We start from the raw sequence: 23,225 nt of genomic DNA on the forward strand, positions 1-23,225 counted from the left end.
GACATTGTGAAATTGGAAATTTAAGAGTTCAGAAGCATGGTGGTGATGATAGCAAGTTCGTGAGTGATTATCAAGATCAAGGGTATGACCTCTGTAGCTGGGATGAGATGGAAGATGAATAAATTAAGAAATTGAGAGGTTTGGGTGTTTGATGTAATTTCAGTTTGTATATTAGGAGTTAAATGCATTTAAAAGAAGGTAGTCTATGAACCAGCTATTGAAATTTGTGAGGAAAGAAGGGAAGCAATTGAAATTAGTTGCATCTAAATTGAATTGCTCTTAAGTTTTAAGAAATTAAATTTCTTAAATTAAATTGAAGAAATAAAAATAACAATGATATTCATAAATCTCTTAACCTTCTGTCACTTGATAGTTTTAATGTGGCTACCCTAGAAGGTAACAATAATGTTAATTTTCAAAGACTATTTTCAATTATCTTAAACCAGTTTAAAATTTTAAGAGTATTTAGACCATTCAAAATCTAAAACAGAAATAGCAGTGAATTCAAGAGATTGATCTAGGAAGAGGGTTGTTCCTTTCATAGCAATTGTGGAATACCTGAAAGTGAGTAGATCTAGAGTTTTTGAAGGGAATAGAAAGGATTAAGATGGGTTGTTCTATAGACAAAGTTCTTTAAAACAAGAATTCTCCTCTCCCTTTTGAAAAAAGTGTAAATGTAGTTTATCTCACTCCTCTCACCCTCTTCTAAAACTGAGTATGATTAAGAAATATGAAAGTTCTGTGCCTATATTTTAAAAATCACTTGTCAAGTATAGGGTAGTAGGGAAGCTTTGACTTGATAGCAATTCCCCAAAAGCAGAGGAGCATTGCAGGCTCCATAGTAAAATAAATGGGAGAGAATTAGATTAGATCATCTATGGTCCCTTTTCAAATTTTATATCTTAATACTTTCATATATACTCAAGTATTTATGATTTTTGGTTTGGACAGTGAGACAGATTTAACATCTTTTCTACAATTTAACCTAGTTTTTAAGAATTCATGTCATCTTCTCTGCCCCCCCACCCCATCCAACCTTCCCTAATTCGAATCATCCCCTGTTGCCAACTTGATAATGAATTTCTCCAAACTTAACTAGTTGGTTCACAAATGAACTGCATTGCATTAATTTTATATTTGATTGAATTTTTTTCCAGATTTAGGGATGATCTCTAACAGCAGATTTGGTGCTGTTAGCATAGCTTTTGAAATTTTTTTTTGTTTTTATTTACTTGTTTAAAGAAAAAAATGCTCTATTGCATTATTAAACTTTATTTAGGAAGCAGTATCTTGTTCACTGGGAATTTTGTTCCATTTTTTCAAGAATTCTAAAATCCAAGCTTTTGTTTAGTTCTCAGGACCCCATTTTAAGAAAAATATTGACAAATTAGTGTTAAAATGACGTGTGACCAGGATTTTGAGGAGTCTCGATATCATGTCACAAGAGAAACAATTGAAGGGACTTGGAAGAAAAGGTATGGGTGGGTTATGATTTTTGTCTTCAAATAATTAAAAGACTATCTCTAGAGACAGGACTAGAATAAGTAGATAGAAGTTATAAGAAAACAGATTTTTAAAATTAAGTATAAAGAATTTTTTAAGTTAAAGCTGTCAGTGAAAGGAGCCATTTGAGCTTTTTGTTAATAGAAGTGTTACAGAAGTCATCAAATGACTGGTAAGGGATTCTTTTTGGAGGATATTGCCTCAGAGGTTGTTGTCCTGCCAGTCATTTGTTTCTGACTCTTTGTGACCCTTTAGTGTAGGATTTTCTTGGCAGAGATACTGGAGTGGTTTGCCATTGCTGTCTCCAGGGGTCTGAGGCAAACAGTTCTTTTAAGTGACTTCCCTTAAGTCACATTGCTCATGAGTATCTTGAGGTCTGATTTGAATTCAGGTCTTCGTGATTCCAAGCCCAGCACTTTATCCATTGAGCCTTAACTGCCTCTATGACTTCAGAGGTCCCTTGTGGACATAGCATTTAGGGGGCCAATATTTTCTACATGATATCTACATGATATAGTTAGAATTGGGACACACACACGCACATGCAGTTTTATTTTCTTAATTTTTGAGACATTGAGACATTAATTTTAGACATTAATTTCAGTTTGGGAAGCTAAGGTATCAACAGTACAACAAGATTTGTATGTAATCTCAAGTTATGATTTGATTGTTTACTACTATCAATTCCTTCTGATATATTTTATATATATTTTATATATATATATATTTCCATTTTATTAGTAGGAACTAGTAAGCAAACTAATTTTGTTTAGTAATAGTGTATCAGACTGATTTTAATAATGTGAGAAGGCTCTTGTATGTTTGTTTGATAGAGGGATTTAAGGTTTGTTTTTATTAAGTATAGAAAGCTTACAGCATAAACCCTAATCCTAGATAAAAATGAAGCAGTTCAAGGGAAAGAGTGCTAGAATTGATACTAGGAAAGTTCAGATTATGATTCTCTTACTTCAGCTGTCTGTGCGAGTGTTTTCTATGGTAAAACAAGGTTAAAAGTTCCCTTCAATTCTAAATCTGTTATCCTATACATTTTATTTTTAGTCCTTGAAATGTTCAAAGGCATGTTGATCTTAATGGAACTTAGTTGGAACTGTAGTTGTCTTCTTGTTTTAGTTTCTCATTCTTTTTGTTACCTCTCCCCTCCTCCCCTTTCTTTTTTCAATAGAAGGCAGACGGTAACAAGCACCCCTTGCTGGATTGAACTTCATCTGAACGGACCCCTACAATGGTTGGACAAAGTATTAACTCAGATGGGATCCCCTTCAGTGCGTTGCTCAAGCATGTCATAAGATCTTCACATCCTAGTTCCAGTGGACTAAATATTTAGTCCTGTCAACAGACTTTAAGATAACGGCTCATATGTCGTAGTATTTTTTTGTGTGGTCTCCATGAACTGTTTACTATCCAAAAATTCAAGAGAGAGAAAAAAACAGCACTTGAGGTCTCATCATTTAAAGCACCTTGTGGATTCTGTTTCTATTACTCTATTAGATGGAAAAAATTAGTGTATAGAAATACCTTCTTCTTAAAGGAGGAAGGGGAGGTTTTAAAGACTTAATGATGTCTTATTGGGCATAAAACTAAGTGTCCCAAAGGTTTAATAATTACATAAATAGTTGTGTACAGGTAATGTATTCATGATCTCCAATATCACAGTATTTTTGTGCTATTCATACATTTTTAGTTTCCATAAATAGGTGTGTGTGCACTGCTTCTTGATTTAGGCGGTAAACCTTCCATAAAATTACAAGTACTTAAGCTGTTATCCCCATTTTTCCATTATTTTTGTGTTTTTTAATATATGCACACATTTATATGTACTTATATAATCAGATCTTCATTTTGTCATAAAGAAGCAGATTTTCCTTGTCAAAAACTGATTTTTCTGCCTTTTACCAAAAATAAACTAGTGGGGGGAACAAAAGTGGGTTAACCTTTTGAAATCTTAGACCTTTGGTGTGTTCAGTGGGGCTTAAATATCCGTTTTTATTGATTTACTGTTAATTCCTTTGTTTTAAAAATCATCAATGTGGTGGTGTTGTTTTGTTTTTATCTTTTATCTTCCCTCCTTTCTCCCACTATCATTCTTATACCAAAACAGCGTAGCATGACATCTGTTGCCAGTAATGGTTGCACTGATACTGCTGGCACAAGTTAATTCTGGGGTATAATTAAAATTCATATTTAGTGAATCCCCTTGTTCTACAATTTTTGACTAATAGTAATTGACTTGTGCAAACTGAGCAGTTTATGGATTTATCCTTTGCACCTCATATGTACAGGTGGCAGTATAATTTTTTTCAGGGATAAGCTAGATTTATTTCAGTATATTTATCTTTTTTTAAAAGTCAATGTGTAAGTTTAAATACACTGATTTTTTTAAGTATTTCAAAATATTTCAGTAACAAATCATATTCTTTGATTTGAATGGGTTCATATTGATTAGTTACCAGATTGTATTATGTACATTATGAAATAAGGGTCTTGTATAAATGTAATCACTTCAGAAAATGTCTGGAAGAGTGGAGCTGAGGAGTACTCAGTGGAGAAGGATTATTTGTTTTTATGATATGCTGTATTCTAAAGATTTACAATCTCCATCACATTCTAAAATTGCAGAATTAAAGGGTTGGAAAGGGCCTCAAATTTTCTTGTTTACATTTGCCTGCAGTCAGGACTGAACCTAACCCTGAATTTTAGGTGGTTGTCTATCTTAATTTTATTTAAAAGTCTCAAGGGAAGGAGATTTCAGAAGCTCCTTTGGTACTCCTTTATGACAGCAAAATAATTCTTTTTTAAACTAACTTTAATTGCTCTTACCACAGTTAAGGCGTTTCTTTCCATTCCATCCTTGATAGAAATGGAAAAAGCGTTTTTCCTTATTTCCCAAGAGATCTCCCCTTCTAACTCAACTCTTTAATCACTTTTTGGTTGTTCTTGCTCCCCTGGTTTTCACATAACTTCTTTTGTTTATAGCTGCGAATTTGGCATGGTACTTATTAAGTACCTCATTTAATTGAGATTCAGATTTTTGTTTTAAATAAAGATTTGCTCTACAAAGATACAGATTGAAGAATCTGAGAGAATGAGTCCCTGATTCATTTTGCTCGACAAGTGTCCTCAGTCTGTAAATGCACTGCTTCAGCTATCATGCTGTTCAGTTTTTCCTCTACTTGAAGTCCTTGCTGCTGAAATCTGCTACCATAGCCTCCAAAGCTGTCGCCACCACTGTTTTAAAGCTGCCATCCCTGCAGTAATGACACTGCAGTGACCACTGCCTCTACCAGGCCACCTGCCAACTGTAGGGTGCCGGCTTTGGATGACTCAACCTATTTAGCACTTGCTACCTTTGAAGCTGATTTCAGCTTCTAAAGTGAACAGTGCCAGAGCTGTGCTGCCATCAGGAGCTGTGGTTAATGCCAGTGGAACCCATGCCACTTCTTCTATAGCTTTCCTTCACCTGGTTGGCAGCTTTCTTGGAGTGGTGGTAGATACTGGTAATTGAGGCAGGAGTATTAACAAACATTGTTATTGATACATGGCGAGACAGTAACATCTGACATTATCAACATATTAAGCTGGGGGAGCATATTTCTACAGAGTAATGGAAATGAATGATAGTGAATTATTTTCCTGTATGAAATTAAGCTTTACAGAACTTTCTATAAACACCTCTGTTGCATGAAGCAACCATGCCTGTATATGGAATTACTTCATGGTGGTGGTTAATTACACTTCTCTGAACAATATATCCTAGTGTCATGTTAACTTTTTAATGAAAGTACATTGCTGTCTCATTTTATTCGTTTCTACTACGTCTCAGTTGTTGCTGTTCTTGAGCCTAGCCAGTGATTAGTTACTATCTTGTAGTTGTGGCCTTTTTATTTGCCTTTTTAAGTGCACTGTTTCTACTTGGAATAGACTTATCTCTTTACTAAATTATATCTTTTTACATGTCAGGATTTACATGTTTAGAATTATCATCCAAGGTGCTAGCATTTTCTCCCCAACTTATTTGTATCAATGGATGAACTGAATGATCAAGTTCCCTATTTCTTCATATCAATCATTAGTTAACAATATGAATTCATACTAGACCTAAGTTAACCATTTGGACACTGTTACTTTTTGCCCTTGCCTTTCTTGCCCTTGATTAACTAACCTTCAGTGGTTAGCTTTGGTTACTTCCAAGTACGACATTCCAGCTAGTTGTATTCTAACATTTTTTTTATCATATAGAAAAAGAAAAACTCTTAAAGTACAAACATTTTATATCTTCTTTCCCCCTCTATATTGGAGGCCTTATTATCTATAGAGAGGATTATGATAGTTTTCTTTACCTAGACCTTATAGACCTGTGTTATAAGTATGCCTATATTTGCCCATGTTTGTGGTTTTTAAAATTATTTAATATTATCTCTATATTTAAGATATTTCTTTGAACAGTATACAGTTCTTAATCCAACTTTCCATAAAATTCCTCTTAATTTCTTGAATATGTTGCCTTTTGTTTCTTCTGACTCTGAATTATACCATTTATTAATCATTTTCACTAAGGTGAAAAGCAGTTAATGTTTTATCATTTGAGATAAAATAAAACATTATGCTTAACCTAATAGATTTCTCTTCCTCTGCCAGAAAAGTTGCCCTGAGATTCTTTAAGAATTTGGGATTTTTTTTAAAAAAAATCTTATCTATAAATTGATTGAGTGCCTGCTATTTATAAGATATGGGGGCAGGGAGGGAGCAGCCTTGGATAGAAATACATAGACATTACAGTAGCTCCTTAAAATCTCATCAATATTTCTGTACAATCTTTGTTTCTATTGTTGAACATTTTAATCTTTCAGTCTATTTCTTGCCTTTCCTGCCCAATTATATCTCAATCTTGCCATTTAAATCATCTATATTTTAGAGGGACTGTGAATGTTTGATTTATTTCCAGTCTTGCTGTATTGGCATCTTTATATGTCAGATGTTTGTTCTTACAGTTTGCCTTGCTTTCTTTATTCTTCCATATAGCTCACCAAACAATGTAAAACTTTTACTAGGTTTGTTAATATTTTTGGTTATGATATACTTCTCTAAAATTAATATATTGTAATGTAAGTGTTCTTGATGAAGTCCCCTCATCCACTCATGAATGGATGTATGAAAGTACCTTCTCTTTTAATACCTGAAGACTGGAATTTATTCATGAAGGTGACATTGAAGTTGACTGAGATAAAAAAGACAACCCAAGTCCTGATACTTCGTTTTAGTCAAAATGATAACTATATTCTTGCCAAGTAGTGAATCATGTGTTCTGGAAGTTGTGGCCATTGACTTGGTCCTTTTAGGTTATTGGACTTAAGACTGAAAAACTGTGTTAATTTCCAGAGGAAACTTTTCATTTCTGTATAAATTGCCCCCTAGAAAATACCAACTGTATCCTTGTTTGCATATGGTAGCAACTTGAAGATATTTTCATTTCAAGAGCAGAAGCTGAGTCATTGTTTGAGGTTAAAGTAAAAGAATACTAGGAATAATAATGTAGTCATCCAAACATTGAGAAGTTATTTAGATCTTAGCAGAAAACAAAGCTACTCTGCTCTAACTTTTTTTCTTGTTGAAAGTCTTTTTTATGTTGCAATTTTCTTTCATATGTCAGATATGCAGTTAGGATATATCCTGAGTTGAAAAGGATTTTAGTGGTCACCTAACCCATCCCCTTAATCTCTAGATAAAGAATCTGAGATTATGAGAATTTAAATACAGATTATAAGTAGTAGAGTGGAGATTCAAACATAGATTCCCCACTAGCATTTATTCAGTTTTGTAGAAAATTTATTAGAGTATAAATCTCATTTGTTTTATACAAAGCCAATGGATTAACTTAAACTCACATGATTTTATGAGCATTGCCTTACTTCCCAGGTGTTTAGATCACCTTGGAAATGCCAGAATTAAATCTAACTTGGAAAGCTCTTATGATGGACCAGATAATCATTTTATTTCCAGACTTCCCTGTACATCCCAGAGCAATGGATTCTCCTTCAAACTTTGTCCTTCAGACTTCCTAACTAAGTAAAACCCAAAGGATATGACTAGATTTATACCAACTGTGTATATGCAAGACCTGTGGCTGTCGGCAACAATGAACTTTCATGGCAGTCAACTAAGTAGAAATTTGAGAACTCCAGCAGAGAGTAGGAGTAGGGAAGGGGGGACAGCTTCCTTCTCCATTTCTCCAAGTTACTTTTCCCTGAGGGGAGAACAAACCCTATTTAAGTAAATGTGTATATATATTCTTGACTTGATAATGCAGTAGTAATTTGTGCGAGTCATAGCCCCATATCTTTTCTTAGATATATACCATATTCATGGATCTTGTTTGTTAATCTGATAGTAAAAATAAAATACAAAATACTTTATACTAAATACATATTTCATTTTTACTACAACTTTTATAATATCCATAATGTAATTAGCAATGAAAAAATTAAAATGCTATCAGTTTTTTATTTTAAAAAGTAAACATTTTAACACTTGTGCTTGCAGTATTATGCTATAATAAGCAGTTCTGCATATGTCTAGCTTGATCACAGAATTAAAGACGAAATAAACATTCTAATGAAAGAATATTCCTTTTGCAATTTACTCCCTAAATTCAAATTATTGGTACACTAAGGTTAAAACATACCATGATAATTCTGGCCTAGGGAAGTCAATCTGAAAATCTTTCCTTGTTGTCATGTTCTCTTCCTTGCTATTTGGAACAAGATTATGGGAATTAGATAGCATAGACTATTTTCATTTTTAAGAAGAAGAAAACTGGATTATATATTTTCGCTCAGATAATCTCAAAATTGTATACTAAAATAACTGGATAAAAATATTAAGTACCTCTTAAAAATTGTTCAGAGCAATTCATTTGCACTTTAGGGGATTTGACTGAAATACAAGTTTTACATATTTCATTTGTGTTTTAGACTCTTAATACACTGCACACTTAGGCTTTTTCCTTAAGCTATAATTTACCTAAGTATTCTTGACTACGTGCAAAATAGGCACCTTTGATACAGTATTTCTGGAGTCCCCAGCCTTTTATGCAAGATTCATATGGAGAAACTAGCCATTGGCAAATATCCTGAGAATATATTTGGGCTGATAGCCTTAAAGGCAGCCTCATGCTGCTAAAAATATTTAAAAAGTAAATCTTAATGTATTGTGCAGCAACTCTGGGAGAAGTTGAGTAAAGGTGAGTAGTGTTTTCCTTTTTCCTGTTTTCCAGCATTCCATGCCTACTTGAGTCTTTTCCTTTTTTATCAAATGATATCTTAGTAATATACTCTTGTCAGGGGATATACTCCTGCTCTAACATTGGGTGTTGGCAAATTATTTGACTTTTGAAAGCATCATGCATGGCTGGTATGTGCAAAGTTGTAGCAAATGATGGCTAAAGATACCAGAATAGAATAAATGTAATTGAAATGAAACTTTGATAGCTTATGGGTAGGTAAGTTGATGGAACAAAGGAAGTAACAACAAACTTGCTGTGTTCTCCGAAAACTGTATGTATGTATGTATGTATGTATATGTATGTATAAATCGTGTTCTTACTGGGGTGAAAATTAAACTTAGGGGTTGAGTTGTTCATAGTAAAAGAAACTAAGGAATGATTTATGAATTTCTTCTCTGCTGAAGAACTTTTAAGCATTGAGTGCTGTCTCTTTAACTGTTTTTCCTAAAATGCCCTGTCCCAAGTGTATACAGCCAGAATGTGATCTTGTTTTCAATGAATGTTATATTGGAATTTTTGATAATGTACCAACTAATCAGGAAAAGGAATTGAGTGTTCAGATGAATGTTTTACAGCTACTCCATCCTTATCACCTCACACACCTAAGGTGCTTACCAGCTAGAAACTTGATCATGTGGGGTGAAACTTTCTGGTGTGGCATTAATTTTGTAATGCAGTATGAAGGATACAGAGTCAGCTATGATTTGCCTCCATGGTTTTAAATGACTGCATCCTCTTTGCACTGTGATAGATGTGTTTTTTGTAAGCTTTAATATTATGGTAGTCAAAAGTTCATTGTGTTATTTCTTTTAAGCTGAGGCTTTATTGCAGCTGGTCTTCAAGTTAAAATATTGTGGAATAATGATTTCCTTCACTCCACCCACACCAAATATTTTAGTCTATTTAAAGTACAAAAATAGTTTTGCTTAAGAAAACATTGCTTAAATGTACTGTAATTCCTGGTCACTATATATATATATATATATATATATATATATATATATATATATATATATATATATATATATATATGCTTTAACTTTTTGCTTTGATTGCTCTTTACCTGTGTTAACCATACTTTCACAACTAAAAGGTGAATTTTTTTCCCTAGCATTAAAAAGAGCCATTTGAGATGTTTACCATGCTACTATGGAAGCTGTTTGTTTTCTTTTTTAAAATTAAGAAATTTAATTTTTTTGTCTTGAGCAATGGAAGATGTGACATTTCTTTCAGAATGTTCTTAGGTATTTTTCATAATTTATCTTGAAATGAAAAATGTGTTTAATCTAGATGTGTACTTCACTCTAAGGTATCGTAGTGATGTCAAAGAAATACATTCTCTTTGACACTAAATATAGCTGACCCATACTCCTGACTAGTAACAGGGAATAACTGTCCTTTGTAATTTCTTGGTAATGTGGGTTTGTCTTATTTCATAATCTATATATCCTAAATTGATTATTGGATTCAAAAGAACCATGTTGGAAACAAGCGCATTCTAAAAGATTATATTTTAATGAATTCTTTGAAAATGCATTTTAAAAAATATACATGTATATTTAAAAATGATTTTTAAAATAATCTACTTGAATACAGGCTAGCTATGGCATCACATTATTGTTGGCTAACCTTAAAAATTCTAAGAACTCTAGTCTGAACTTTAGCAGCTACTAAATAGAATTAAACATTTTTCCTATGTAGGAAGCTGTTATATTTTTATTCAGACCTGCTAAAGGAGGCTGAATACATTGAAATTGAATACACATATAGAACTCTCTGGAAAACTTCAATTCAGATATAGTCTATTGTCAGCAGAAGTTCCTGAAATAATCATCCAGAAGCTTCTGTGTTTCTTTGACTTAAAGCTGTCTTCTATTTGCTTTTCCTACTTATTAAAAGCCTGATTTTTGATTATAGTCTGCTTTTTAGAGGCAGATTTCTAAAGCTATTGGTGAATCTGAAGATTATATGTACCTAGTGTGCATTCTTGTACTGTGCACACATCAAATTATATTTTATTAGTACAAATGTGAAGTGATTCAGTTGTCAGACCTAGGCAGCATGCTCTTGAAAAGGGGATATTGGGGAAAGAAGTAGCAGGCTAGATTAAAAAATTAGGAGCTAGTAGTTCAAGGTAACCTTGTGACTTCAAAATACATACCAGGCACAGATATTGCATCTTTTTTTTTAATATTTTGGTCACTCATAAGCAACTTGACTTCCTCTACCCAAATCAAGTCACCAAAAACCTATAAGCCTGCTTTTACTGCTTGCTTTAAGTATATCTGTGAATTTAGCATCTAGTTGTACAGGTTTCATAAATACAAGAACAAAATATTAAAAATTGAGATAGTAATATTCCAAAATGTTGACCAGTTGTTGAATGGTTTGTATAGAAAATAATTGTTATATTTTGGATGTGGTAGATCCTTTTAAGACTTTCAGATGACTTTTTGTAGACAATGAGTTTTGAGCTAGATTTGGAAGAAATTGTGGAAGTATTTCTTTTAGGTTGTGAAATTGCACTGGAATCTAGCTGCTAAATTTTAGAAGATGATGTGTGAAATAAAAACAAGTCAACAGGTATCTAGCAGACTGCTCTTAAAAAGCTAAAACAGGATAACCACAGAGTAGACATTTTAGACCATCCTGAACACATCTAGCAACCAGGAGCAGGAAGTAATTGTTTTCTGTCTATAGGAGTATAAGTAGTTGGATCCAGAGGTACTTAGTAATGGGGAATAGTGATTGAGTGGAGGTACAAGAAAATAACCTTAGACAAAATTGTACAGCTAAAAATGAACTCATTTTAAAGGATAATTTATATTATATATGAAGTATTGAAAAGTCTTTATGTTTATACCCAATAGTGGCAATTGTCAAATACAAGATGCTTCAAAAGTCTTAGTACAATTTTAAATTAATAAATTATAAAATTGATAGGTTACTATAGCTTAAAACTGCTGTAAGAATTTTGGGACATCCTGTTAAAATTATACACTATCAATCACTTCAGTTAAAATATTAAAGAATTGCATAGAAAGGTGGTAACATGGCATTGCTCCCTGTCCACTGATCTTTCCAGAACACTGGACCAGGAAAAATTATATTTCTTAGCTTAATTTTTTCACTTTCTCAAGCTCTCCCTATTTATATATTTTAATAATAATACTGTTATAAGTGAATGGCAATAAATAGTTAGAATTTTAAGCAAACCTTACATTGAATGGCAATAACTAGTTATGCTTTTAAGAAAGCCCTAAAAATAAAAGGCTCAAAAGGATGATCCACTTTTAAGAATGAAGCTTGAGAAAAGTACTTTTGCAGTAAAATGACTACCTCATCATCGTTCAACATCTGGAATAAAAGTATCTTTTAGGAATGTCTATCCCTTTTACATAGAAAAATCAGTTAAGAAACCTCATTTTCTCCATGAACTACATGCTTTCCAACTTTTAAAGCCAAGATATTAAATATGTGATATAACCACATTTTCTGTCTACCTTTTCACCAAAAAAAAAATCCTTTGAGGAATTGTTTTTTAGACATTTGATTGCTTTCATCTGTAACAGAATTAGTAGCCTGCAAACCATTGTGGTTTCTTGCCATACTGTGAAGTTGTTAAAAAAAAAAGTATGTTTTCTGTTACATGATAAAGGAAGTGTGAAGGAAAGAATTTATAATTTTTTTTACCCTAAATGAAGGCCATTGAAAAAATGTATTGAAATAGATCAAAATAGTTTTCAGCTAAAACATCAAATTTTTTATGGTTTTTATGTGCCCATCTAACTTAACATCATTGTAAAGTCAAACCTTGATTGATTAGGTTAGAAACTAAACTGCCAATAAAAGTTTTGTGAAATGAAATTTTGAAGGTGAATGTATAGTGTATATTTTCTCACTTGATATAATGGATTCATCTGCCACCACACTAGACTCCTCATGAAATATCACCGTGAAAATACCCTGCCTCCAGAAAAAATTTGAAAGTTCTTGGTAATTTGTGGCAAAGACAGATTATTTAACCAGATAGCTAATATTTGTTCAAATTGGAGTCTTTTTTTTTTCAAATTGGAGTCTTAAAGGATGACTTGTTCTCTCACTTTCTGACTTTGAATGTTCAACATTTACCCAAAATCATATTTAAAGATATTAATATTTTTTCCTGAATTCATGGTTAATTTGAGCCTAAGTGGGTTTGAAGTCAGTAATGTATAATTGGATAAAGGATATTTTCAAATCACAACCAATTTCAAAACTCAAAACTGTTAAAAATACAGCCACTGGAATGATTGTATTGGGACAGACACTTGTCAAGTAATACATACCCAAAATGGATTATTTAGATACTTGGCAGCTAGAATAGGAATACCTTTTAAAAACTACTGCAGTTAGAGGAGTCCCTTTTAACATTGTCTTAATCACTTTAAGTTGATGTGAGAAAAAAACTGATGTTTGCTATTAATGATTCTTCTTCCAAAGTTGAAGACTGCAACCTTCTTAGACTTTGAGACTTCTTAGGCCTTTCAGAGATTTTTTGGTTGAAAAAAATAACCCTCATCCCCCACCCTTTCCAACTACAAGCTCCTCCAAGTTTAGTTAAGGCTTAGATCTTGATCCCTTCTACACAATGTGCCTATGTGCTACATAGAATAGTCTTCACAGACCCACAATCAACCCCTCTGCATGAGAACAAAAGTGGGATTTAAAGGGTAGAAAGCAGAAATCCTACACAGAATACCTTGTTTTTGTATAAGGGAACAAAAACTAGTCAATTCAGCCATCCTTTGCCAAATTTTTCCCCCCAAGATAAGTCACAATAGCTCAAAGCCTTTCTTGCCTTTAAGTGTTTGTCTCAGTAGCTTCCTTTCTCCCCTGCTGTATGTGAACTCAAAACTGTAAATGGGAGTTTGAAAATCTATGAACAGATTCTCATGGTGGTATCTGGAAAAAATTGTATGCAAAGTAAATAACATTACTCCTTGCTGTCCTCCTTCATGAAGGTTGTGGCTTTAAAACTTAGTTTCAAAGATGATATCCTCGATAAGGATTGAAAAAAAAGTTGAAGACAAAACTTGTTGTTTGTCCTATGTGTTAACTATATTTGAAGTATTGTGAATTCATTAGAAAAAAGACTCAGGTTCAAATGTATCTGCTAAGGTGTAATTTGAATCCAAAACTACTTACTATCTATTGCTCTGGATTCTCTGCTGCTACTCTTCTTTACCTTTGAATAACAATTTACTAAAGCTAATCTCATTTATTCTATTTTAGTATACTACATGAAAGTTGTAAATAGTTGCAAATAGAGCACAAATCTCAGAAAGGGATTACTTCTACAAAATACTTTAGTGTTGGGTTGTCAGATTCTCACCCATTTATGCCCATCTTAAAATTAAAAGAATGCAAAACGTACCTTTGTATTTTGTATTAAATACTTAGATTTAGAAAGGACTTTTTAGAAAAACTTAACAGTAAATATTGGGAAAATGAAATCTAGATTTGATACTAAAATGAACTATATTTTTGCTTTTAACACTCAAATCCCTGAATAAGTTCATTAATCTCTAGTTTAATACTACTTCAGTTGACATTTTTATCCCAAGTCATGTGACTTGTTCATTAATGTCTATCAAATTGAGAAAATGTCATGTTCTTTGCTAGAGATGTGAATACAATTGTATTTAAATTTTTTTTTCTCCCACTATCATCACCATTGAAAGAATGAAGAAAAGGAACAAAGAAAGAAATTTGTAACAAATATTAATGGTCAAACAATAATTTTACACACTGACCATGTCCAAAAAAATGATTTTTTTCCATTCTAAGTCTTATCACCTCTGCCAGGAGATGGGTAGCATGTGCCATTGGTTTTCTGTAATCTTGGTTTTTCATTACATTGCGTTATGGAAATTTATTGATGCTTCACTGATCACAAACTTGCAGTTGGGGTCAGTTATACTAATTTATAGGTTTTTCTATCTCCACTCTGTCAAATTACGCTCTCTACCATGATACATCTTCACCTGCAGAAGGAATCCCATCCCATCTCAGATTGCCCTCTCCATCATCCTAAATATAGGGTTGATTTTTCCCTGTCTACTAATTCCCTACTGCCTTCAAATGTCTGTCTCCTCCATCCTGAAAAAAAATCATTACCTGATCCTTAATATCCCCACTATTGTCTCATATCTCTTCTCTCCTTTGTATCTAAACTTTTTTGAAAAGACCTTCCAGAATAGATACCTCTACTTTCTTCATGCTAATCTTTAATATTCATCTGAATTCATTAAAACTGCTCTCCAAATATATTTAACAGTATATTACTTGCCAAATTCTGTGGCCTTTTTTAATCATTTTTGACCTCTGCAAAATTGTTGATTATCCTCTTTAATAGTCCCTTCCCTCTAGTTTTTCATACCAGTCTTCCCTGGTTCTGTTCTTTTACATTACTTGTAATAATAACTCACAGGACTCTCCTAATACTATTTCACTTGATGATCTCATTAGGTTTCATGGATTGGGAAAGATTTTTTTTGTTTATCAGGGCTGGTCTGGAGGGTGATTTTTTTGTGGTCACCTGTGGGTTTACTAAATGCTTTACTGAACTACCAGAGCTCTCGCTAAAATGGAAAATCAAAATGTATTCTCTTGTTTGAATGCTTGTCCAAGGCCACACAGCTAGGTAATTATTGTGTCTGAGGTCAGGTTTGAATTCAGGTACTCCTGACTCCAGGGCCGGTGCTGTATCCACTGCGCCACCTAGTCGCTCCTGAATAAAAACTTTTAACAGGTTGGCCAGCCCTAGGATTTTAGTTGGAACTTAAAGGAAGCCAGAGATGTCAAGAGGGAGAGATGAGGGGAAAGCATTCTAGGAATGCTACAAGATCATCAGTATCATTGGGTCAAGAGAATACCTGGCAAGGACTAAGTTGTAAAGACAAATTGGCGGTTCTAAAAGTCTTGAACAACAAAGGATTTTTGTATTTGATCCTAGAGGCAATAGGAAACTTGTGGGAGATTAGGGAGAGGTGGCACAGTTAAACCTGTGAGTTTAATAAACTTACTATGGTGCCTGAATGGGGGAAGATGAGGCAGAACTACCGACAGACTATTGCAATAATTAAAGCATTAGATAAAGGGAGTCTAAACTAGGGTTATGATATTAGAAGGGGAGCATTAATCATTGAAAGAGAAACTTTCCCTATTAAAGATTTAAAAGCTCTTCCTGTGTGAGAAGCCTTCTGCTAGAGGTAAGGTAAATAAAATGATAGTTCTTGTCCTCAAGGATTTTATATCCTACTATATTAGAAGTGACAGCTAAAGACTTTAAAAGATTTTATTTGAGTTTTACGATTTTTCTCCTACTCTTACTCCCCTCCCCCCAAAGGCAATTTGCCAATTAAAGACTATTTGTAATTGGCTGTTTAAAAAGAATTCCATTAAGGCATAAATTCTTAACCACATTTATATGTCTAGTGTTTTTTTTAATTCTGGTTACACATGACCAACTCTATCTCCACAATAAGCATCTCATAATGTCCAAAATATTATCTCTCTTCAATTGCTCCTTTCTCTGAAATCCACAAATTCTCTTAAGGTCACTCATTTTCCAAGTCAGCCAGGTTCACTCTCCTCAAATCATCTTTTTGTATATGTCTGTGTGTGTCTGCATACAATAAGTATTACCTATGTGGTACAGTGGATAGAGCACTGACCCTGGAATCAGAAGGACCTGAGTTCAAATTTGGCCTTAGACAATACTTGGCTGTGTGACCTTGGGCAAGTCACTTAACCTCATTGCATTGCAAAAAATAAAAGCATTGCCTTTATGTCTACCCATGGGATTGTTTTACAGGAAAAAAAATTTGAAATCACTCACTGAGCTTCTCCCATCTTTCTCATCTGCTGTCACTTGGATGTCTTCTGCCATAATCTCCTTCACCCCTGTCGTACATGATAATTTGATTTTACTCCATGACAAGACTTAACTCCTCTATATTCAGGAGATCTCATTCCACTCCATCCAACAGTTTTTCCCATCTGGCATCCCCACTCTCTATAATATCCCATTGTCTACTGACTTTTTCCTCACTTCCTATAAACAAACATTTTTCCACTATCCTGAAAAAAAAACTATCTGATCCACCCCTGCTAACTATTGTCCTATATACTTCTGTCCTTTGTAGCCAAACTGGAAAAAAAGACATCTACTATGCCTCCCCTTTTCTACTCTCTTCCAACTTTACTGTTCCACTGAAACTCTTCCCCAAAATCAGTACTTACCAAAGTTACCAAATCCAGTGATCTTCAATTCTTATTCTCCTTGACTTCACTGTAGCCTTCGCCACTGGTGATCACCCTCTCCTCAATACTCATTTAGATTTTCTGTATACCACTGTTTTGGTAGTTCTGCCTGATGGCTCCTCATTCTCCTTTTCTGGATCCTCATCTAGATAATCTTCTAACCTTAGGTGTGCCTCCATCCTGTCCTATTCTGCCTCACATCTTGCCCACTTTAACCCATCTTTCATTTAGCTGCTAAAATGATTTTCCAGGAGTGTAAGGTGTGTTCAAGGAAGACACCTTTGATGTGAGGCTGTCAAATTCTTTTCAGGGCTGCTTTCTACATTTGATGTCCACCTGAGCCACCCCAAGCATGCAAAATCTGGTCAAATGAGTAAAAGAACATTTCAAATAATCATGAAAGCAGCTGTAGAGTGATGAGAACTTAAACACTGAAGATGCCAAGGTCATCCACTACAACTAGAATCATCGCTTGACTTGGATAATGATGACTTTGAAAGAGTGAGACCACCAACTTCATACAACTCTGCCTCACTTAAATTCAATATATGCATAAAACAATAGACATCACCCATACAACTTATCCATTTCTATCTCAAAGTCCTGTAGAGGCAAGAATGTGATCAATTAGCAGGTGCAGATATACTGGGAGCTGTAGTCAGAACCCTGCAACAAAAGTGGTCCAGGCCATGGGGTTATTTCTCCACTGGAAGTAACAGTGGGATTTGGTTAGTTGGTGACTGAGCAGCCCTTTTTAAAATTACACTGCTCACCTCCTGATGTGAGAAAGGGTGGTGCTTAAAAATTGTCTGCTTACCTACCCAGTTAGATTACTGGGACAGGCAGGGATCCCCACTCTTCAGTTGAAACGCAAAAAATTCTTCAAAAAAGATTCCACTCACTGTCAGCTCATGGAATGTACACTCGTAAACATAAGATCTAATAGTTCTCTGAAGTGAACACCTGTTGCAAGAGAACTCAGCAGCATCACATCTAAATAGCTGTCCTGAATGAAATGAGGCTGACAAATAAAGGTCAGCTTACTGAAGTTGGACCTGGATGTGTGTTTTTCTGGAGTGGCTGTAGAGAAGAGCACCGTGAAACTGGGGTAGGTTTTGCAATCAAAGCTAATCTAGTCAACAAGCTTGAATGTTTGTTGAGTGAGGTTCATGACAATGAGATTACCACTTGCAAGAAAATGTCATGCCACCTTCATCAGTGCCTATGTTCCCACCATAACAAACCCTGATGAAGTTTAAGAAAAATTTTATGAAGACCTGGAGACTCTTAGATTCATTATGCCAAAAGAAGATAAGCTTATAATTCTGAATGACTTTAATGCTATAGTAGATTCAGATTACCAGACATAGCAGGGAGTCCTTGAGAGGAAAGGAATTGGAAAAAGCAATGGCAACAATCACCTAGTATTAAAGGCTTGTGCAACTCATGACCTCATCACTAGCATTGTTTTATATTTACCTAAATGTAATTAAACAATGTCAAAAACACTAACATCTAATAGATTATATGTCAGGACTGTCCAAAATGCTCTACAGGCTGCATGTGGCCCCCTCTGCATTTACTAAACACTTTAGTAAATGAAGCTGAGCTACCACAGGGCTCTCACTAAAATGGCAAATCAAAATATATTGTCTATTGTTTTAATGATTAAAAGTAAGGTTGGACAGCACTGGACTATGTGATTGTAAGAAGAGACAGGATGGGAGAGTTAGCAACGGCAACGTGTGGTGCAAAGTGCTGGATTGATCATAGACTCATCCTCTCCAAACTAAATATTCACATTCAACCAAATCAGTGGCCCCAAGGCAAAGTGTCTAACAGAAGAATTAATGTCAAGAGATTAAAGTGCTTCTCTGAGTGGAAATAGTTTGTTGCTAACTTGGAGGGAAATTGAGTCAACACACAGCAAGAGTGGAGCAGAATAAAGAGTGGGCAGTTTTCAGAGATCTGGTGTATAGCACTACATTTGCTCATTTGGGTCAGAACACAAGCAAACATGAAGAAAATGATGGGGAAGTACTGAAGCTGCTAAATGAAAAACGAGTCCACAGAGTTTACGGGTAGAATACTTCATTATCAAAAGTAAAGTAAAAATGAGATTTTTGGCTCAGTAAGAAGACAAATGAAATTCAATGTTATGCAGATATAACAATCCATAGTGCTTCTATGATGCACTGAAGGCTATTTATGGGCTATTTATGCTATTTATGGTACATCTTAATTACTCAGTGCTGATGGAGCCAAATTGATTAACCAGAGGGATGTGATCTTAGAGAGATGGACTGAACACTGCCATAGTGCTCTTAACAGACTCATCAATCAATGCAGAAGTCAGTGATCGTTTACCTCCAGTTGAAATCAATCTGTCCCTTGCTGAACCTTCAACTGAAGAGGTTTTGAATGTCTTTAGACTCCTTTCATGTGGCAAAGCACCTGGGCTGATCCTATTCTAGCTGTGATTTACAAGGTAGAGAGAGCATCTAATTGCTCATCCAAAAGCTGACTGAAATTTTCCAGGTTATATGGCATGAAGAGATTATCTGCTGGGGAATCAAGGATGCCTCCACTGTCCATTTCTATATAGGTAAATGGTTAGAATGACAATCACAGCAGTATTTATTTCACTTTTAGTTATTTCTGGTAAGATTCTTTCCAGTGTCCTCAATAGACTGATCCTTCACCTGGAAAGTGAAGAATCGGTGTGACTTCAGAAAAGGTTGACTCTCTTTAGTGTCTTCCTGATTTACCTAACTCTTACCAGTGACTCCAGGAAGCTTAGTAGCTACATCCCAGTAGATCATGTTTGTAGATAGGCTAAACTAGGTTAAGGATAATTAACAGTCATTGGTAAGTTAGTGGAATGAAGATTTCCCCTAGCGAACAATTTGTCCCAACAACCATGAGAACAACTGAAGTACTGTGGAGCACTAAAAGCTTGGCCAGATATCAAAGACACCCTGGTCATCCATTGTATTTTCAGCCATTGTTAATCTCTTGATTTTTGTCCTGCCACTGGACTTTGATGAATTCTGGAAGAGAGAGTGAAGTGAGGCTGATGATTTTATTCAACTCTGCCTCACTTAAATCCAAATCACCCACAAGTCAAGACATTTATCTGGCCTATCATTGATTCTCTACAACAGAAGGAACAGACAACACTACCATGCTAATTCAAACCTTGACTGACACCACCTCTCTCTGCATCCTCTGTCTTCTGCCTGGAGGTCTCCTCCCAATATAAGAGGGCAGAAACTAGACTTTTGAACTTTCTCTTCTCTGCATCTACCATTCTGCCTAGTTTTGAGTCCACAGAACAAGATGCTCCTGCGCTGGTACTTTTTGTCAAGTCCCCCCCTTTTCTGTCTCCTTTTGTGTGTTGTCTCCCCCCACCATTGGATTGTAAGCTCCTTGAAGGTAGGCATTGTTTCTCCGTTTATTAATTGTATCCCCTGATTTTAACACAATGGCACTTATTACGTTTATTGGATTGGATTAGATGGGATAATTGATGAGTGGGAAGAGAAAGGAGTAGGAATAGGAATAACAATAATAATGAAGGGAAAAGGGGCCATTGTAACATTTTTTTAAATGCTCATAGGAAAATGAAAGTTCATAAAGAAGCACAAAAAGTGCTTTGAAAATTTAACATTTTAAAATAATTTGTAGACTTTATTATGTATTTAAAAAATAGTGGTATAGAGGGCAGCTAGGTGGCACAGTATATATAAGGCACTGGCCCTGAATTTAGGAGTTAAGTTCAAATCCAGCCTCAGACACATAATAATTACCTAGTTGTGTGACCTTGGGCAAGTCATTTAACCCCATTGCCTTGTAAAAAAAATTAGTGGTGTGAAATAGAGATTCATGATTTCATAGAAAATTAACTTTGTGTGTTCTGGTATGTGAATGGAAATTCTCTCTTCTGATGCCATAAGTCATCTGGCTCTTGCCCTCAATTTGATTCCATAGTATCTCCCCAAATAATGAATAGGCATTCTCTCACCCTGAGTCTGGTAACATTTACCCTCACTTAGTAGTCCTTTATTTGGAGAGGTTTATATGTAATTCCATGTTTCCTAGGTGCTCCTGACCCTGTAGCTAAGAGTAAGCAGCACAGATATTGTGGCAAAGAAGAAACAGAGGAAGAAGATTTCTACATAAATCTTTAAGAGTTTGTTAAAAATGTTTCTTGCACTGTGAAGCATGGATTATAATATTAAAATCTTACTAGTGGTTAGAATGTGAGACCTGAAAGTCAGAAAGATAAATTCAGATCCAATCTAGTTGTGTGACCCTGGATAAGTCACTTAACTTCTATTTGCCTTCATTTCTTTCTCTGTAAAATGTATTGGATAAGGAAATGTCAAACCACTCCAATATCTTTGCCAAGAAAACCCCAAATGGCATCATGAAGAGTTGGACAGGACTGAACAGCAGCAACAATATAAAAATAAAGAGCCAACCACACTTAGAAGCTGAATTTTATAGGATATTGGCTTTTCATTTCCAGGAAACCAGCAATGAAGAGATTTTTCTTGAATTGCAAAGAATAAAGAAGGTCAAACTCAAACAATACTTCTTCATAAGGTCCTATGGCAACAGATGCCAGAGGCCTTGGAAGTAGCAATAGCTACTTTTTAAAGGAAAAGGACACTAAAGCATGTCCCAAGTTCCAATTTTCAGAAAAAAACTGCTAGATTTCTTAATCTTTGCTTCAAGTAATCTTTGCTTCAAGTAGTCTTGAAATATTAAGCAAGAATGCAAGGAGGCAAGAAGGAAGAAAGGGAGAGAAGTATAAGGAAATGAATGTATATGAAAGTATATGAATGAAGTATATGAAAATGATGGAACAGAGGAAAATGTTCCAGATTTGGAGTCACAAGGTCAGAATTTCCTGTTTTCTGCTTACTATCCATGTGATCTCTTGTGGAAATTAATTTCCTGAGCCTCAGTTTCCTAAAATATGAAATGGAGATAGCAATAATTGCACATATTGTTGTGCCTGTGAAGATAAGTTGTGGATAATGTGGACATCTTTTGACCCTGACTTATGATATCATTGCAGTAGGAAATTGTGAAAACTTCAAAACTCTAATCAATGTAATAACCAATCAGAACTCCAGAAGACTGATAAAGAATCACGTTTCCCATCTCTTGGTGGAGAGAGTCACTATATTAGCAATAGATAATGAGATATACATATATGGCCACATATAGATCTATTTTATATGTTATATTTATTTATAACAAGGTAAAGCTTTTTGGAGGGTAAGTGGAAGGTAAAAGGTAGAGGGGACTGTAATAATGTAAAAACAAACCCAAAAAAGAGCGTCAATGGAACATTTTAAAAATACACATGTAAGTCTCCCATTAGTATAATTAATGAGATGCTCTATGCCCTGATACCTTCTATTTTTATCAAATGAGCATAGAATGAATATAGAAATGAATATAGAAACAATAAATTTAAACATAGGATCAATCTATCAAAAAGACTAGATTTGGACAATTCTCAGACATGTTTATTAAGTCAAGGAATCCAAGGAATAAGTTAGATATGATTTAAGTGAAAGCAAATGATACATATAGGAAATGATTTATTATTGACTGAAGAGAATGAGTTGATCTGAAGTTCCACCTCTCATTTATAAGAAAGGACAAATTCTGGAGGGAATGAGAAACAATAGGTACATTAATGAATTGTTGGTAGAATAGTGTATTGGTCCAACCATTCTGAAGAACAATTTAGAACTAGGCCCAAAGGGCTATTAAACTATGAATACTCTTTGATCCAGCAATACCACTAATAGACATAAAAGAAAAAGGAAAAGGAGGGTGGCTAGGTGGCACAGTGGATAAAGTACTGACCTTGGAGTCAGGAGTACCTGGGTTCATATCCAGTCTCAGACACTTAATAATTACCTAGCTGTGTGGCCTTGGGCAAGCCACTTAACCCCATTTGCCTTGGAAAAACCTAAAAAGAAAACAAAAAGAAAAAAGGAAAAGGACCTATATGTACAAAAATATTTATTGCAGCTCTTTTTGGCAAAGAATTGGAAATTAAGGGGAATGGTTGAACAAGTTACAGCATATG

At 34.6% G+C, this 23,225-nt stretch overlaps 1 protein-coding gene across 5 annotated transcripts in view; it reads left to right on the forward strand.

Annotated features, from left to right (window-relative positions):
* Positions 1 to 9,764, forward strand: part of SMAD2 (SMAD family member 2) — a 91,886-nt gene extending 82,122 nt beyond the window's left edge. For all 5 annotated transcript variants that reach the window (XM_074202383.1, XM_074202384.1, XM_074202381.1 and 2 more), the window contains one exon: positions 2,687 to 9,764. In XM_074202383.1, the coding sequence (XP_074058484.1) occupies positions 2,687 to 2,810 (124 nt within the window). In that variant the 3' untranslated portion in view covers positions 2,811 to 9,764. The remainder of the gene's footprint in view (positions 1 to 2,686) is intronic.
* Positions 9,765 to 23,225: the final 13,461 nt, after the last annotated feature.

This window comes from Macrotis lagotis, chromosome X, assembly GCF_037893015.1.
Source record: "Macrotis lagotis isolate mMagLag1 chromosome X, bilby.v1.9.chrom.fasta, whole genome shotgun sequence".
Classification (NCBI taxonomy): domain Eukaryota; kingdom Metazoa; phylum Chordata; class Mammalia; order Peramelemorphia; family Peramelidae; genus Macrotis; species Macrotis lagotis.